This window comes from Rhinoderma darwinii, chromosome 3 (genome assembly GCF_050947455.1).
Source record: "Rhinoderma darwinii isolate aRhiDar2 chromosome 3, aRhiDar2.hap1, whole genome shotgun sequence".
NCBI lineage: Eukaryota > Metazoa > Chordata > Amphibia > Anura > Rhinodermatidae > Rhinoderma > Rhinoderma darwinii.
In genome coordinates, this window is record NC_134689.1 from 201,165,173 (window position 1) to 201,183,528 (window position 18,356).

The following is an 18,356-nucleotide window of genomic DNA, read 5'->3' on the forward strand; positions in this document are numbered from 1 at the left end:
GGATGTGTCTCTTCCCTGCCTGCCTATACAAGTCTATGGAGAGGGGAGGGGGAGGAGGAGGGAGCAGTAGAGAGAGAGAAATACACAGGCTGCTGGTAAGATTTTGATTTTACCCCACAGCTAAATTCTCTGCTACACTACTCATTACTGCCGTATAATGTCCTCTATGCTGCTGCAGCAATATATGTATGTAACAGATAGAGATAGAAGAGGAGAATCCTGCTCTCCAATGTGTGCAGTATGCAGAAGAGATGAAAGCAGTTACGCTCCGCCCACTAGCTGAGAATTACAGTTATAGCCTGCAGAGGGGAAAACTGCAAAACAATGTAGAATACAAGTTATATATTGGTAAGAAATAGTGCTATTCCTCATGTACACACATATGACAGCTTATTCTCTAAAGTTACCCGAAAAGTTAGATACGCTTTAATTAGCCCTGAATTATTAAGTTATAAAACAAATGCATTAGCTGTGAAAACAGGCTAGACCTATGAACAGATATATATTGCTTACCGTTATCTACCATCAATAATTTTTTCCTGCTCAACAAGTTAACCACTGGCCATTTTAATTTAATCTTGTATCATCATTCACGTCACTGGATACTTGTGCCTAAAATATATTACAATGAAACCGACACCAGCTCAATGTACTTACATTAACAGGTTTATTGAGGCATATGCAGAGCTAAGCAATAATCAATGTTTTTTTGGATCCATACGGTTGATGGAAGGTAAAGGGAACAAAAACTGTATTTCAGAGGCACAAGGATCACTGGATCTACTAATCGCATCTCTTAGCTGAAGCAATGAAAATAATTGTATAGAAATAGATCATTGATCATCCCTTCACTTTTATTATATGATAATTGTAGTATTAGTTCTCCCGGTTTAGTAGTGAAATCATTGAATAAAATATTAGACACTGCGCTGACGTTCAGAAGAGTGAGCTAAAGTTCACACATTCTCATAACACGCATCTCACTCTTTACGCGTTACATTTTCCTTACGAATACTTCTAGTTTATATAAAAGTAAGTAGTATGTTCAAACAAGGATGTGTATAAAACATAACTGCTGAAGCACAGGCTACCAAAATAGTGTCAAGTACTGTGCCAATATATTTCATGAAATATTCCATGCTCTGTTGTGTTGTCAGCAAACCTAAACATACCTTTCATTTTCCACGATGACGGGCCAACACTACAACAAGGACTGGTTAGTCTCACGCACACAAAACCAATGTTTAAAAATTCACTGCTCAGGTCAACTTGTTTTTGCAGTCAGTTTTAAAACATCTCAAGAAGAGTTTGAAGACCTGCTGGCTGATCAGTATTTGATGTGCAGGACAAGACTTTTTTTGTTATGTGTAACATTCATATGATACGACGGATCAATTAGGATCCGGCTGTAAAGTGGCTGCATTTTAGCATTTGCATTACACCAAAAATACCTGTCCTTCCAGTGGCTCTACTGAACCGGACTTAGATCACTATATGGTTTTATGGCAATGAAAAGGTATTTAGTGATCTGCTGCAGTCTGGCAGCGCCGTCACAGACGAAATGAAACACTATACAGTGCTCATTAAAATCAATAGGATTTATGTGTAATGTACTGACGTGCTGGGTCCTCCACATCAAGAGACACTCTTCGTAGACACTAGCTGATAAATGAGGGTCCCGAACTGTGGACCCCTTTTTAAAAATTCAGAATTTCCTAGTGGTCACTCATGTTACAATGGCCTCAGGTTACAATATTTTCAATGGTAGTTCCTGTGCCATAGTAACTTGAAACCACATTCAACATAAAATGCCACAGACCGTTCCAATCTGTGGTGCGTGTTGTCTGAAAGAACCAATCAGCATGGCCATTTTACTGGTATAACCCCTGTATTACTGGGGTGCATGCACTGTTTGGCGGCCTAGTAGCGCCTCTCTACAGTGCGGTACAACATGCTCTGTACTGCTCTTTACTTGTGCCAGGGTGAGTTGCTTCATTTGAGACAAGGTGAGGGCAGCCCCAAATTAATTTTCTGGTGCACGGTGAGCTGTAAAGGTCTCTGAAGAAGCTTCTGTCCTCAACATAGAGAGTGATTTACAGCATCCAGCAGCTTTCTCTGATTTTTTCTTATTTTTCGTTGGCATTTGGGAGCTTTGAAACCAATTACTGGTTTTCCAGAGTTATGGTCTCAAGTTACAATACTTCCAACTTACAATTGTCATCCCGGAGCAAATTAATATTGTAACTTGAGAGACAATTGTGTTCTTCTAATTAAAAGAACCACTTTAATGCCAGAGAACTTAGTCATGTTGAAGTCTATCAATAGAGTTCATACTTTTACCTTTCATGGGCTGTTCTACTTTTCATATTCAGGAGTGCTGGAGGAAAAGACGAGGATTAACCTCATCACTCTGTAGCGGAGTTTGTCTGGTCAGGAAAGCTGTGTAACTATCCCATGATGTGGTTGGCATTAGGGCACAATTTTTTTTTAAAGAGACCTCTTTTTCAAAATATAGACCGCCCATTTAATAATTTAGGTGGGCTAACAAAGAGAACCATCTGGTCTTTATCTCCCATGAATTATTTATTCAACTGCAATTTGAACACAAAATTGTACATTCCATAAAAATAAAAGGTTCAATTCACAGAAAAAATAAATAAAAATAAAGCATAATAGCGCAGCATAATTTTTTTTAAAATAGTTATATACTCCTTTAGTCAATGTTTATTTTTTACACTGAAATGTAGAAATATTTGCCAACTTTCTCTCTCACAGTAGCTCAGGATTTGTCAGTGGTGTGGTGTTTAAGAGTTATGATGTTGAATGAATGTTGAGTTTAAATTCATAAATCTTACCTTAAAACTCAAAAAATATTCAAAGCCGAGTCTGCTTTGAAACAATTTCCAGTTGTAAAGTAATCTTCCTCTACATTTTGTTGAATACATCTTTGAATTATCCCTTCCAGGACCACTAAATTCTGCCATAGAAAAGTATATGATGGCAACCTACTAGTTTATATGAATGCCAAAATAGTCTAGCTCCAATGACAACTCTTCCTGTTCTGGTTGCGGCAGATCAGCCTCGTAGGACGTACACTGTGTGGATTCAGATAATCATCCTAATAGCTCATTTGAATAGTGGTAATTAGCAGAAAATTGATGTGATGACTTATCTCCATACAATGTCCCTATGGCAAGTCTGACCTTCTAGAATACAAAAGTATTATCAAGGGGTCACTTAAGCTGCAATCTTTAGGCTTTATATCAGTCGGATTTTAGCACAAACCTCAGATTATGGGGTGCCAGTAGCGGAGACCTACACCCATTTCGAGGTCAAGTAGGTTTCAGTCCAGGTCCTGGTTTTAAATGGAGAGAGAGCTGCATATGACAGGTCACTCACCATTGAAACGAATAAGAGGTCACCAGTGGGATAACCACTTTAATGGTCTTAGAAATATAGAACTATGAACACATTTACAAGAATTTCCCCACATTGAAAGAATTTGAAAAAACTCCTAGGGTTCTTGGGTTAAGGTGTTAGAATACCATTGTGCTTCTGCCAGTGTTAATACAATAGAAATATGATGGAGAGGGGTCATTTATCCACTAAATGAGAAGCACTGGATGTATTCCAACAATGAAGTACAATACTCCGTCTGGCTACCTTGTGAGTGCCCAGATGTGAATCATTGTGACACCTGTTTAGCTTCAGTAACATATTAATTCTGAATGCCTAACAGAAAAGATCACTGCTGTTTACAAAGATGGTACATTGTGTTTGCTGAAAGGGTATATGGGAATATGCCAGGATCAGAAGTGGACGACGTTCCGTATTTGTTGCCATGACTAACAACATATGAATCACAGTAAATTCAGAATATCTACAGTCGTCCAGAGGAACCACCTTATTGATTATCCTAGCTCAGCCTTGTGTTTCAGAACCTGTGAAATTACACATTATATTATATATTATAGTTCTGGGGTGGAAACAAGTGCCGGATAATCAGACTTTCTGGAATGTCGGATGCAGAATTAATTTGCATGGGTAATTTTGTATTTTTTCCTCTGATTCTAGTGTTTAATCAGTAGGTTCTATATCTGATGATTTATGGAACAAGTATGGTATTAGTAACAAAGACATAACACGAATAGTTCATGGTTCTGTTCTGGCTGATTCTTTAACATGTACAGCCACCTTTGGATGTTAGGATCTCATGAATACTTATTTTTAGGACATCCATTTTTCTAAATGAAGACTCACTGTGGGACATTTTACCCCCCTGGTCAAGCAGTGGAAGCTGCAAGTAGCCACAAATTTGAATAAATTGCGATCATTTAACCTTCTTAAAGGGGCTGTTCAGTTTCTGCAAATTGTTTACTGGAAGTAAACAATGAATGTTCCTACCGAATAGCAACAAACAGATCTTGAAAACCGTGAGGAATTAATACAGAAAGTATATTGGAAAATTGTAGAACTTTTAATTCTACAAAAAATTATTTTTTATTAAGAATTATTTTGATGAAACTGGACAATCCCTTTAAAATACAAGGTACACAGATGTTTTATTATAAGGACTTTGCAAATAACTCCATTTATTTACAGTTTGTTATATTGTTTTATTAAAAATGTGGATCCCATTGACTTATAAACGGTCTGTCAGGTTTTATGCCAGAAAAGTGCAGATGGGGCTGAGTGGAACAGCGTCAACAGAGCCGCGGCTTTGCCTACAGCAAGACATAACGCAGGGAGGACCTCTGCTGCCACTGCAATCACATATGGAAATATTGCCTTCTATTAATGTTAATGCTCTTCATAAGACATTTTTCACTGACATTCTGCAAATAATGGCATCCAATATAGACCCAATTTTCTCTTCTTCTGTTGTAATTTTATACACCTGGAAAGGAAACAAATTCATTAATGCCTCATACCAGGTGACACAATGAACAATGGAGAGGTTTGCTATAGGTGGTCTGAATTAATATTCTTATATTCTAACTTGTGATGTGTTCTTACAAGGGATTTATAGATCGGCAAGATTACATTGGGATCACAGGTTGGTTTTTATCACTATTTTTTTACACCCTAAAATTGTATTTGCTTTTGCAGCTGCTGCTTGACATTGAGCACTGCTGTTCAGTTTACTTGTAACTAAAATTCCCAGGTCCTTCTCTTGTCCCGTTATCCCCAGTTTTATTCCATTTAATGTATATGCATTAATAGCATTACTGCCTAGGTGCATTCATTTACATTTATCAACATTAAATATCTGCCACCTTCTTGCGCAGGCTGCCAGCTTATCAAGGTCTTTATTTAATATTTTACAACTTGTGTGGAGAGGCAGAAGCAGCAGCACAGATTTGTCTCTGCAACCAAATCTCATATATATTTTCGAAAGTTTGTTTGTTTGAGGCCCGATTTTTCATTGGTTTAAAATCAGGGAATAGCTATTTTTGATTGGACATTGAACAAAGTTTGCCTCCTTTTGCGATTTTTGATTAAGTGGCAGGAATACACCTTCAGAGTCCCTGTTTTTCCCATGGGCAACTACCGTGTTTCCCCGATAGTAAGACACCCCCGATTGTAAGACGTATCGGGGGTTTCAGGGGGGTCGGCTAATATAAGCCGTACCCCGAAAGTAAGACATATGTCTTACTTTCGGGGAAACACGGGGGTATTGCCCCGCCTCCTGCCCACTTCCACTCCCACTTAACGCCGAAGGACGGATATATCCGTCCTCAGCAGCTGCTAGTTCGCGCCGGAGGACGGATATATCCGTCCTGTGATAGCGCGGGTACTGAGACTGTACCCACGCGATCAGCGGCAGGAGCATGGCTGTTATACACAGCCTGGCTCCTGCTGCAACTGCCGGAATCGAAGCGCGCGCCGATTCCGGCAGTTTAACCCATTAAATGCCGCTGTCAATAGTGACAGCAGCATTTAATGTGTTTGACAGAGGGGGGAGCTCCCTCTGTCACCCGATCGGCGCCCCCGCAAACAAATCGCGGGTCGCCGTCGGGTTTCCATGACAGCCGGGGGTCTAACAAAGACCCCCAGGTCTGCCTTCAGCATCTGCCTGTTAGGCGATGCCGGAGGCATGACCTAATAGGTTGCCTGTCAGTTTTACACTGACAGGCAATAATGCTTCGGTATACTAAGTATACCAAAGCATTATATATGCGATCGGCACATCGCATAGTGAAGTCCCCTGGTGGGACTAAAAAAAAAAATGTAAAACAGTTAAATAAAGTTTGTGAAAAAAAAAAATAAAAAAAAAATATATATATTTTTGCCAATGTAAGACATACCCCGAAAGTAAGACATAGTGGGGCTTTTGGGGATAAAAAGAAAGTAAGACACTGTCTTACTTTCGGGGAAACACGGTATATGTTGCTTGCTCCAGAGTCAGCACTGGAGAGAATCTCTACATCTTGGCACCGGATCAAAAGACAAAAAACATTGTTTACAAGAAGGCCTTGGAATAGAAACATGCAGTCCTAAATCAACACTATATAAATCTGTAATGAATATATTTCTTCATTTCATTTCTTTTATGCTTCCAATAACATTATTTACACTCTAGCAATTAAATTCATATTGAGAGGGAGCAATTAAATTCATACTGAGAGGTATATAAATAGTGAGCTTTTACTCTATCTATACCGTAAGTCAACCTCCCGAGCAACGCCGGGTAGAACAGCTAGTAAACAATATAGACATAAACTTAAATGAGTTCGGACATATAATGTGCTGTAACAATTACCCAGCCACTGTGACCAATACAGCAGCTAGCTTCCCTCACTAATGCTCAGGCTTCTGGTTTGTATTCCTGCCGGGCTACAAGGTCCCTTCACCAGCTACCAAGCCTGCTTCTTTCTTAGCCACTTCTGATAAATGAAGGGATCAATTGTCATCAGTTTCATAGAGCGATTATGAAAAAATACAAATTGGAAATCAGATGTTAGACAAAAAGTGCACGGCAAATCACATTAAAAATAAGATATTTTTTTGCAATGTACAGTAAAAAAAATAAAAATAAAATAAAATAAAAAAAGTGTTTTACTGTACATTTAATAAAAACAAAACACAGCAGATGACAACAGAAAGCAGAGGACCTTTGGGACACAAAAATGCCCCCAAAAAGCTATTGAAATGAATGGGATTCAGACAAATCCCATACATGAGAAGAGAAAGTTACATTTGATTTCTTTTTACTACACTGAAGATTCCTAGCAGGGGAACTTGCTTTAATCCATTATAAAGGGACAGGATGCAGTGAAGCAATTATCTCAGAGAAAAGATTAGGATATATCATAGCTACGGGATTCCAACAAGAACCAAGCAGTGCATTGAGGAAACCTAGACGAATTGATCTCATCGCTTTGGGTACCTTTTTCACTTTTGTGAAGTCTGTCAGCTGTGACAGATGTGATAGAGGAATTTGCTGGCCTTCAACATGAGAGATTATTTCTTGAGAAATTATAGCTCTAGTCCCATCGTCAGTCAAAACAACAAGAACTCCAGAATCATTGTCGGACAGGCCAAACTTTCTAAAAGCTTCCGAAATCTAAACGGAAAAGATATTAATTTAGTGACAATTCTTTTTTTTAGACATATCTTGTTTATACAAATTCATTTCCTCATGAAGAGTAAAAAGCATATGACTTGAATGTACTACAGTGCCCTCAAAACATGGTATTTTTATAGTAAAAAGGTCTTTAACCCCTTAGTGACCAGTCTATTTTAGGCCTTAATGACCAAGCAATTTTTTTTGTTCTCACATTGTCGCATTTAAGGAGCTACAAAGTTTTGTCGACACAGCTGTATAAGGACTCTTTTTTTTTTTTGCGGGATTAGTTGTATTATTTAATAGCACCATTTTTGGGTACATATAGTTTTTGGATTAACGTAACTTTTTTTTGGGGGGGGGGGGGGATAGAAAAAAACCCAGCAATTCCACCATTGTTCCATGCGGTTTAAATTTACGCCATTCACAGTGCGGCATAAATAACACGTTGCCTTTATTCTATGAGTCGGTACGATTACGGCGATACCACATATGTATGTTTTTTTTATGTTTTACTAGTTTTGAACAATAAAATCACTTTTGAACTGAAATTATTTGTTTTTGCATCGTCGCATTCCAAGAGCCATAACTTTATATTTTTCCGTCAATGTAGTGATATGTGGGCTTGTTTTTTGCGAGACGAGATGTAGTTTTCATTGGTACTTTTTTGGGGGCAATGGAAAAAAATAGCAATTCTGCCATAGTTTTCTACGTTTTTTTTTTTTTTTACGGTGTTCACCTTGCGGTTTAAATTACATGTAAAGTTTATTTTTTGGGTGATGACAGTTGCGGCGATACCATATTTATTTTTTTACAGTTTTACTTAATAAAACCACTTTTTAATGGAAAAAAATGTTTGTTTTTATTTTTTACTGTAATCTTTATTAATAATTTTTATTTAACATCAGTTACTTATTTTTTCAGTCCCACTAGGGGACTTCATTATGCGATCTTTTGATCACAAATATAATGCTTTAGTATACTTAGCATACGAAAGCATTATTGTCTATCAGGCAATCTATTAGGACGCGCCCCTGGCCATATAGCCAGGGCAGGCCTGGGGGCCTTTGTTAGGCCCCTGGCTGCCATGGCAACCCATCAGAGGGTGAGAGAGGGAGCCCCCTCCTTCTGTAAAAGTCTTAAATGCCGCAGGATTTAAGGGGTTAAACGACCGCGCTCTAAGTAAACTTTGATTGCTACCGTTTGAGCAGGAGCCCGGCTGTCAGACAGCCGAGCACCTGCTTCAGCCTGCACTGGACACCCGTGCAGGACTTCGACTAGGCTGCCATGAAAAGGCAGCGCCCTAGCCTAAGGCCCGTTATTGACCGCTGTGAAAAGGCATATTGGTGGTCACTAAGGGGTTAATGCCCGTATTATGAACAGACGGTCTTCTACATCAGTAACATTTGTTTAGCTAAGGCCGGGTTCCCACATAGCGTAAACAGTGCGGAATTTCCACAACAGAATTCTGTGTGGAAATTTGGCAGCATTTACATTAGCAGCAAAGTAAATGAGATTTTGAAAAATCTCACGCCGTTGCTGTGAAAAAAAACCACAGCAAAAACATTCATAAATTGACCTGCGGTGCGGATTTTAAATCCGCAGCATGTCATTTTATGCTGTGTTTTCGTTGCTTTTCTGTAGGGGGTTTTCCCCATTGAATTCAAAGGGGATGTAAAACCTGCAGCAAATAGCCAAGTGCTGCAACATTTGTGGTGGAATCGCAGTGATTCCCCTGCAAAAATTGCAATTTAAAAAAGAAAAAAGCTTATACTTACAAACAGGCATGGTCATAACAATGCTTTCTTATGTTCTTCTTCCAGATGGTTCATCCCATGTGACTGCTGCAGCGCCATGCTGGGAGGCATGTCAACAGAAGGACGCGTCGCCATGACTACGGCCGGGGTAAGTATGGATGTTTTTTGTTCCTTAGTGCTGCTTTTCACAGCAGAAATTCCGCCTGAAAAACTGCACCACATTGAGGAGCGTTTTTTTTTAGACGGAATGTTCCAGGTTGGATACGCTGTATAGTCTTACGCAGCGTATCCGACCCATGGGAACCCGGCCTAAAAGAGGTTCTCCACTTAAAATTGACGTTACTCAAATCTTATTAATATGACTGTAAAAAATAGACACAACAAAGTGGTTAGTTTAGTGCCAAACCTCCTTACCCATTTACATGACGTAGGCGTTACGCATATAGCTAGATTTGCACTGTGCTGACAGTAGAGAAATTACTGTAGTCAACCATGTCAGTCCACTTCTCATTCTTTATTATTAATTTGATAGTTTTAAAACGGAATCAACCCCTTCAAGACCAAGCCATGTTCGGGTTTTAGGAACACACAACATTTTTTATTTTGGCATTCAGGAATAAATAACTTTTTACTTTACAGCAATATTGGGTTATATTTTTTCCAGGACAAGTTGAATCTTCTACATGTACCATTTTATCAATGTATGTATATGCTAGCGTTTAATTTTTATTAATGTAATTGTGGGCGGATAAATTAGGAGGACAAGCAAAAAAATAAAAATAAAATACCATTCCGGCATTACATTGTTTATTGCTGATCCTAAAACAAGTGTATACACATACAGGACATGTTGTGACAGTTGTAGGGATAGCTAATATGTGGGGGTTATATTACTGTACATAAGTCTTATTAAATAAAATGTCTTATTTAAAAAAATAAAATAAAAAGTGTTTTGAGTAATTTTTATCAACACAAAGTATATTAGAAAGTTGCAGAACTTTCCAACATACAATAATTAACCTTTAACAACATAACACCTTAAAACACATTATGAATCAAATGGGTTGTCCCATGGATAGGTGATAAGTGTCTGATTGCTGGGGGACCCACTGCTGGGAACCCCACGAATCGCGAGAGCAGGTCCCGAACCAGTATAGCCTTTACTGGTGTCAATGTTTGTAGAGTCATTATGGTGACCTTGGTGTCTCGTTCTGGCTCGGTTGCATGAGCACACCCTACTGCGCTAGCAAAATAGTGTTTTCTGTCTCTTCTTGGTTCTGTGCTCTGTTGCTATCCAACAGAATGCGCACTCTTGGGCTGCTTTTAATGATGTCATTAAGTCTTGCTTTTTAAACCCAGCCTGGTCTTTTACTCATTGCCTTAGGCATAATTTACACGAGCGTAATATACGCGCGTGCTTTTCGCGCGTGTCGTACGCACCTATATTACTCTATGGGGCAGTGCAGACAGTGCGTGAATTTTGCGCAGCGCGAGTGCGTTGCGTAAAACTCACGACATGTCCTTTCTTTGTGCGCTGTTCGCGCATCACGCACCCATTGAAGTCAATGGGTGCGTGAAAACCACAAATGCCGCACGGAAGCACTTCCGTGCGAACTGCGTGGTTCGCGCAACAGCTGTCAAACTCTGAATGTAAACAGAAAAGCACCACGTGCTTTTCTGTTTACAAACATCCAAACGGAGTGTCATAATGATGGCGGCTGCGCGAAAATCACGCAGCCGCGCATCATACACTGATGACACATGGAGCTGTTAAGTGCCTTTTGCGCACGCAAAACGCACACGCTCGTGTAAATCAGGCCTTAGTATCAGTTTGCCATTCTTGAACCTCTGACCTGCTTGATTTGATATGGACTCTGTTCTGACCCTGCTCTGTTCCTAGACTCTGCCTTCTCCTTTGGATTAAGGCCTCATGCACACGAACATAAAAACGTCCGTAATTACGGGCCCATAGACTTCGATTTGCCACGGGTACCTTCCGGTTTGCTTACGGAAGGTGCATGGGCCGTTGAAAAATATAGAACATGTCATATTTCAGGCCGTAATTACGGCACGTGCAGGCCCATAGAAGTATATGGGGCTCCCGCAATTACGGGTGGCTACGTGTGTGCACCCATAATTACGGGAGCTTTGCTAGGCAACGTCAGGAAATGGTCACTGTCCTGGGTGCTGAAAGAGTTAAACGATCAGTGCGGGACAGAGAGAAGGGGCTGCACTGATCGGCAGTAACTCTTTCAGCACCCTGGACAGTGAGTACCATGCGCGGCACTCACAATATAGATGTCTAAAGTTACTTCAAAAACCCGTAACAAATAAAAGTTAATATTGGGATAACGTTTCAGCCTGTGATTGGCTGAAGCGGTCACATGGACTGCCGCGTCATCTAGGGAAGTCGGACTGGATGTCAAAAGAGGGACGTGTCACCAAGACAAATGGCCGGGGTACGAATGAACTTCTTTTACTTACAATCGGTGTGTTCCGCTGCGGAAACTCTGCCCGAAAGGGCTACCCCTTCTCTCTGTCCACCACTGATAGAGAGAAGGGGCTGCCAATTAGTGCAGAGAAAACGAGTCCGTAAATACTTGTGGAATACATGTGACAAAGGACCCGTATTTACGCCAGTATTTATGGGAGGAAAAAAATATGTTCGTGTGCATGGGGCCTAACGCTGTTCAGTGAATCTGCTGATTTTGACTCCTGGCCTGAACTCTGACTACTTTTGTTCCTTTTGGGATTGTCACATTTGAATGATCTTCTGTTTCTGACTAATGGCTTTGTCTCACTACTCTCCAGTTTTATCATCGCTGCTTCGTTTTGCTGCTAACCAGTGACTACTCTGAGGACCCAGGCCTGGGGATCCGACTGGGTAAGCACAAGCTTCCTTGCGGGGATCCCTGGTGAAGAACAGGAGGATCCCATAGACTCAGCACCCCACTTAACCCCTTAGTGACCAGGCTATTTTAGGCCCTAATGACCAAGCAATTTTTTTGTTTTTCTATAGTCGCATTCAAACAGATATAACTTTTTTATTTTTCGGTCAACATAGCTGTATGAGGACTTGTTTTTTGCGGGATTAGTTGTACCTTTTAATGACACCATTTTGGGGTACATATCAGTTTTTTATGAACTTTTAACTTTGGGGGGGGGGGGGGGGAGGGGAATAGAAAAAAAACTGCAATTCCACCCTTGCTCTGTGCGTTTTAAATTCACGCCGTTCACTGTGCGTTATAAATAACATGTTACCATTATTCTATGTGTTGGTACAATTACGGGATACCACATATGTATCGTTTTTTTATGTTTTACGACTTTTGCACAATAAAAAGTCTTTTAAACTAAAATTTGTTTTTGCATTGTCACATTCCAAGAGACCTATTTTTTTAATTTTTTGTCAATGTAGTGATATGAGGGCTTGTTTTTTGCGGGAAGACACGTTATTTTGATTGGTGCGGTTTTGGGGTACAGGGGACTTCTTGATTAACTTTTACTATTACTTTTTTGGAGGGCAATGGAAAAAAAATAGCAATTCCGCAATTGTTTTTTGCTTTTTTTTTTTTACGCTGTTCAGCTTGCGCTATAAATAACATGTTAACTCTATTGTTTTGATCATTATTGTCGCGGCAATACGATGTGTACTTTTATTTTTTTTTTACACTCTTACTAAAGAGGCTCTGTCACCAGATTCTCAAATCTCTATCTCCTATTGCATGTGATCGGCGCTGCAATGTAGAGAACAGTAACGTTTTTTTTTTTAAAAAAAAGATCATTTTTGGCCAAGTTATGAGCTATTTTATATATATGCAAATGAGGTTTGAAATGGACAACTGGGCGTTTTTTTTCCGTTATGTCCAACTGGGCGTGTATTGTGTTTTTAACTGGGCGTGTTTACGTGTATGACGCTGACCAATCAGTGACCAGTCAGCATCATACACATCTCAGCGATGTGCAGCCACATAAACAGAGATTAACGTTAATCAAGTGTCCTAATAATGAATACACATGATCATCCAGCCTGGACGTCATGTCTATTCAGAATCCTGACACTTCTGAATCTTTTCTGTGAGACTCCGGCAAGGGAAGCGAAATTTCGCGAGATTACGAAGGTAAGCGAGATTTCGCTTCCCTTGCCGGAGTCTCAAAGAAAAGAGTCAGAAGTGTCAGGATTCTGAATACACATGACGTCCAGGCTGGATTTCATGTGTATTCATTATCAGGACACTGCAGTAACGTTAATCTCTGTTTATGTGGCTGCACATCGCTGCTGTGTAAATGAATGGAGAGGAGTGTATGACGCTGACTGGTCACTGATTGGTCAGCGTCATACACGTAAACACGCCCAGTTAAAAACACAATACACGCCCAGTTGGACAGAACGAAAAAAAAACGCCCAGTTGTCCATTTCAAACCTCATTTGCATATATATATATATATATATATATATATATATATATATATATATATTATATATAAAATAGCTCATAACTTGGCCAAAAATGAACGTTTTAAAAAAAAAACAAAAAAAAAACCGATCCCATGCAATAGGAGATAGGGATTTGAGAATCTGGTGACAGAGCCTCTTAAATAAAACCACTTTTTATGGGGAAAAAAAATTGTTTTTTTTACTGTAATCTTTATTAATAATTTTTATTACTTATTTTTTTAGTCCCACTAGGGGACTTCACTATGTGATCTTCTGATCGCTGATATAATGCATTGGTATACTTAGTATACCAAAGCATTATTGCCGGTCAGCGTAAAACTGACAAGTAATCTATTTGGCCATGCCTCTGGCACATCCTAATGGGCATATAGCCAGGGCAGGCCTTTATTAAGCCACCAGCCTACATGCCACACCTTCAGAGGCCCGCGAATGCATTTGCGGGTCACCGATGGGTGACAGAGGTCCCTCCCACTGTAAATTTAAATGCCGCGGTCCCTATCCGCAAAATCTGCCGTGGACTCTTCCTTCTATTGACTTAAATTGGTGGTTCGGGCGGAATTTGCCCTAATATCAAGCAGGACGCTTCTTTTTCCCACTAGCTGAAAAAAATTAGCTACTGGGAAAAAGAAGCGTCAAACTTCCATTGAAATTAATGGGAGGCAGAATTTTGCGGCGGAATTCCACTGCGTGAACAGGGCCTTAGATCACCATACACAATGCCATGCATTGGCTGGAGTGGTGTAAAGCATGCCGCCACTGGAAACTGAAGCAGTGGAAACATGTTCGCTGGAGGGACGTGATGTTTATTCAGAATCCTGACATGTCTGTAGCGTCTCTGTGAGATTTCAGCAAGGCAAGCGTAATCTCGCGAGATTACGATGTAACCTGTCATTTCAAACGAGATTACGCTTGCTTTGCTGGAATCTCACAGAAAAGATTCAGAAGTGTCAGGATTCTGAATAAACATCACGTCCAAGCTGGTAGTGATGTATATTCATTATCAGGACACTACAGTAATGTTAGGGTTTGTGTATGTAGCTGCACATAGTGATATATCTATATCGCTAGTGCAGTGTAAATGAATGGAGAGAAGTGCATGATGCTGATTGGTCAGCGTCATACACTCCTCTGTACAACGCCCACTTGGTCTAAAGTAAAACACGCCCACTTGGGCATTAAGAAACTCATTAGCATAAAAGCTAAAAATCGCTCATAAAGTGGTTTAAAATAGATAGTAATGCTTTTTATTTAGAAAAACTGTCAGCTAAATTATAGCGCCAATCTCCTTATATAGGAGATAGGGCACTTATAATGTGGTGACAGAGCCTCTTTAACTGGTTCCCGACCGCTGGCTGTGTATTCACGGCCGGAGGTTGGGGTCCTTAAAACCCGCGAGATAGTATATTTACGGTGCCGGTTATAACTTGCTGCCCGAGTGACTCGCGGGGACCCTGAGGAGAGGATAGAAGCAGCTTTCGTTGCTTCTGTCTTCTCCGATCTCTTTTACACAGCGGCTGTGTATATGAATAGAGGCAGCGGCCGCGCCGCTGTCCCTATTAGTCCCGGTGATCATGTGACTGGTCGCATGATCTCCGGGTGCCGTTAGTGGCAGATTGCTGCTGGGTCTTACTAGACCCAGCACAGCCCTATTAGTGACAATAGTCACTATGAGAGGGCTGATTTCCCCTGTAACTGGGGCTGCTGTGTAAACGAATAAAAAATAAAGTCCCCCAAAGGTCTTTTCTGACCTTTGAGGGACAGACCATAGTGATAAAAAAATAAAAGTAAAGTAAAGTGCAATTTTTTTAAAATAATAAATACACATAAAATACCCACCCCCAAAAAAACTCCCCCCCCCCCTGCCAATCATTGTTGTAACGCTAGCGCTGACCCAATTACCCTAATATAGACATGTAATATATTAAAATTTACGGTAGACAATGACGATCACAAATAAAAGGTCTATTTTAGGGTAAAACGATGTCAATTACCAAAAAAATTGCTGAAAAGTAAAAAAGCTTATTTTTTTTACTATTATTTTCAAACTTTAAGCCTAAAAATTCTAAAATAGCAAAAAGGATGTGTATAAAAATGATAATAAAAAGAAACCTGCATGGTCTATGGAAAAACCGTTGCAAAAATCACGTCACTAGCCCACCAAATAAAAAAGTTATAGCCATTTAACGAACATGTGCTAAAAACGGCTAAACGGTGTCTGGTCCTGAAGGCTCAAAATAGCCCGGTCCCGAACTGGTTAAATTACATTAAGGCCCAATTCACACGACCGTGAAAAAAGTCAGTGTGTCAGCCGGATTTCCCGGCTCAAACAAGGTACATGTGAACGGGACTCCTGGCATCAGTCATTCCTGCTAGTCACACGGCAATGAAAAAAAACGGCCATTAAAAACTGATAAATTGTCAGTTTTTCATGTCCATTTTGCATCAGTGGGTCTCCAAATGGATTTCCTTTGTCAGGGGTTTTTGTGCCAATCCCCTGAAAACACCACAGTGCCCCCATATAGTGCCACAATGCCCCCATATAGTGAAACAGGGCCCCCATATAGTGACTTGTAGATCGCACCCCCACTCCCACTTGTAGATTGCAGCACCCCACCCCATCCTTCTTGTAGATAGCGGTCACTGTAGCTGCCACTAGGGGCTGAATCCCTGGCCAGAAGTTGCCGACAGTTTGACCAGGGATACAGCTCCTAATGGGAGCTGCAGTAGCGCTATCTACAAAAGGGGTGTGCTGCGAGCGATTAGAGGGGGTGCTGCACTCTGAAAGGGGGGATGCTATCTACAAGGGGGGTATAGTATCTACAGGGCGAGGTGGCTATATACTAGGAGTCTCTACTTCCCCACGGAACTGCTGTTCCGTACTGTATCATTTTGTTCACTACAGAACAGCAGTTCCATAGGGAAGCAGAGACAGAACGGGGCAGATCAGGCAGCTTCCTCCTGCAGCACGGCGACACTAAAAAAACAAAAACGATTGAAAGATTCTGTTAATAAACAAAATCGTTAGAGGCCTTGAGGGCGAATTAATCAAAATTAATTTGATTAATCGCCCAGCCCTACAGGAAGTGTCATGTGATTTGATCACTGGGCCTGGCTGGTGAATGAAGAGAATAGAAGGAGAAATGAGTGATTTAGTGACAACGTAAATTTAAAAAAAAAAATACCTTGGGTCAGAGTGACAGATTTTTTTATTTTTTATTTAAGTGCAGGGGGACCCACCATTAACCCTTGCCCTGGGCCCCAAAAGGCTAAGGACGGCCCTGTGTGGTAGGACATACCACAACTTGACCAACCTTATTGGAAATAATACATAACCACTGTACAGTTCTTCAATTCAAATGTTCACATAGTAAATCTTTATATTGTCCTTGTAAATAGATGCATTTTTATGCCAAATACATTTTACTACAGAATGCTTCCATTATGGAGCAGCTGTTAAAAAGGTTGTCCAGTATTGCAGTATTAACTTCAAAGGAGCTGTGCTGCAATACCAGACACAATCCATGGACAGGTGTGGTGCTGTTTTTGGAAGAAAGCCATCATGTTATTCTAGTCCTAGAAAACCACTTTAAGGCATATGTTCCCCTTTAGTCACATCTATACTTACATTGTTGGTTGGGGACAAATTGAATATAATCTCAGAGTTTAGAGTTCTAGTTTTCATCTTTCCCAATAACTGTAGATGGACTGCTTTATTTACTGCCACAAGAACCTGAAGAGGATCTAGAATCTAAAATGGGAAACAAAAGACATGAATATATATTATACGAATACATCCTAAAACATATGCTTGGCTCCTCTCACATGCACCAGCCTATTTCGAGCAATTTTTTCACCATCTAATTCCAATAGCCATAACTTTATTATTTCTTTCTGTTGTAGCTGTATGATGGCTTGTCTTCTGCAGTATGAGTTGGATACTTTTAAATGGCACCATTTAGGGATACACATAGATGGAATGTGAAAGAAAACCACAGCAGTTCCACTATTGTTTTTTGTTTGTAGTGAAATAAAAAATAACAGTTATCTTTATTCTACTTGTCGATATGAATACGACGTTACCAAATATGTATTGTTTTTATTACGCTTTACTACTTTTCCACAACAACATGTTTTATGGAAAAACAGGATTTTTTGAGTATTCACAGTAAAATCTTTTCTTGTCCAGTTAATTGGGGGACACATACTGTGGGTATGTGCTGTTGCCAGTAGAAGACACTATAAAATAAGAAAAAAAAAAAAAGACTACTTCTACAGGATATACCCTGCCCACAGATACTGAGCTATTCAGTCTGTCTGTAAGCAGTAGGAGAAGCAGATACAAGGTATAAGTATGTCAAAACACTAGATGGGAATCTAGCAATGGTGACCCTAGAGGCCACCAAACACTTCCTAGGTCCCTAGGAGGATAAAGAGGGATTCCGACTGCCGGAATGAAGCAGTGATAGAAAGGTAAATCCGCAGCGCACAGACGACATCCAGGTTGGGGAGGGAACACTCCCTTGGATAACTGGGAGAAGAACAAAAGGATGGCAAGACAATATCCTCATTCATG

The 18,356-nt window shown here is 40.2% G+C and overlaps 1 protein-coding gene across 3 annotated transcripts in view; it reads right to left on the reverse strand.

The window, feature by feature from the left end:
* Positions 1–4,536: 4,536 nt before the first annotated feature.
* TPRKB (TP53RK binding protein) overlaps positions 4,537–18,356 on the reverse strand; it is a 138,435-nt gene continuing 124,615 nt past the window's right edge. For 2 of the 3 annotated variants that reach the window (XM_075857238.1, XM_075857237.1), the window contains exons 3-5: positions 17,409–17,531; positions 7,391–7,567; positions 4,537–4,897 (exon numbers count right to left, since the gene is read on the reverse strand). In XM_075857238.1, coding sequence (XP_075713353.1) covers positions 4,811–4,897; positions 7,391–7,567; positions 17,409–17,531 — 387 coding nt within the window. In that variant the 3' untranslated portion in view covers positions 4,537–4,810. Of the gene's footprint in view, positions 4,898–6,763; positions 6,888–7,390; positions 7,568–17,408; positions 17,532–18,356 lie in introns of all 3 variants that reach the window. The other variant, XR_012882405.1, reaches the window with a different exon arrangement.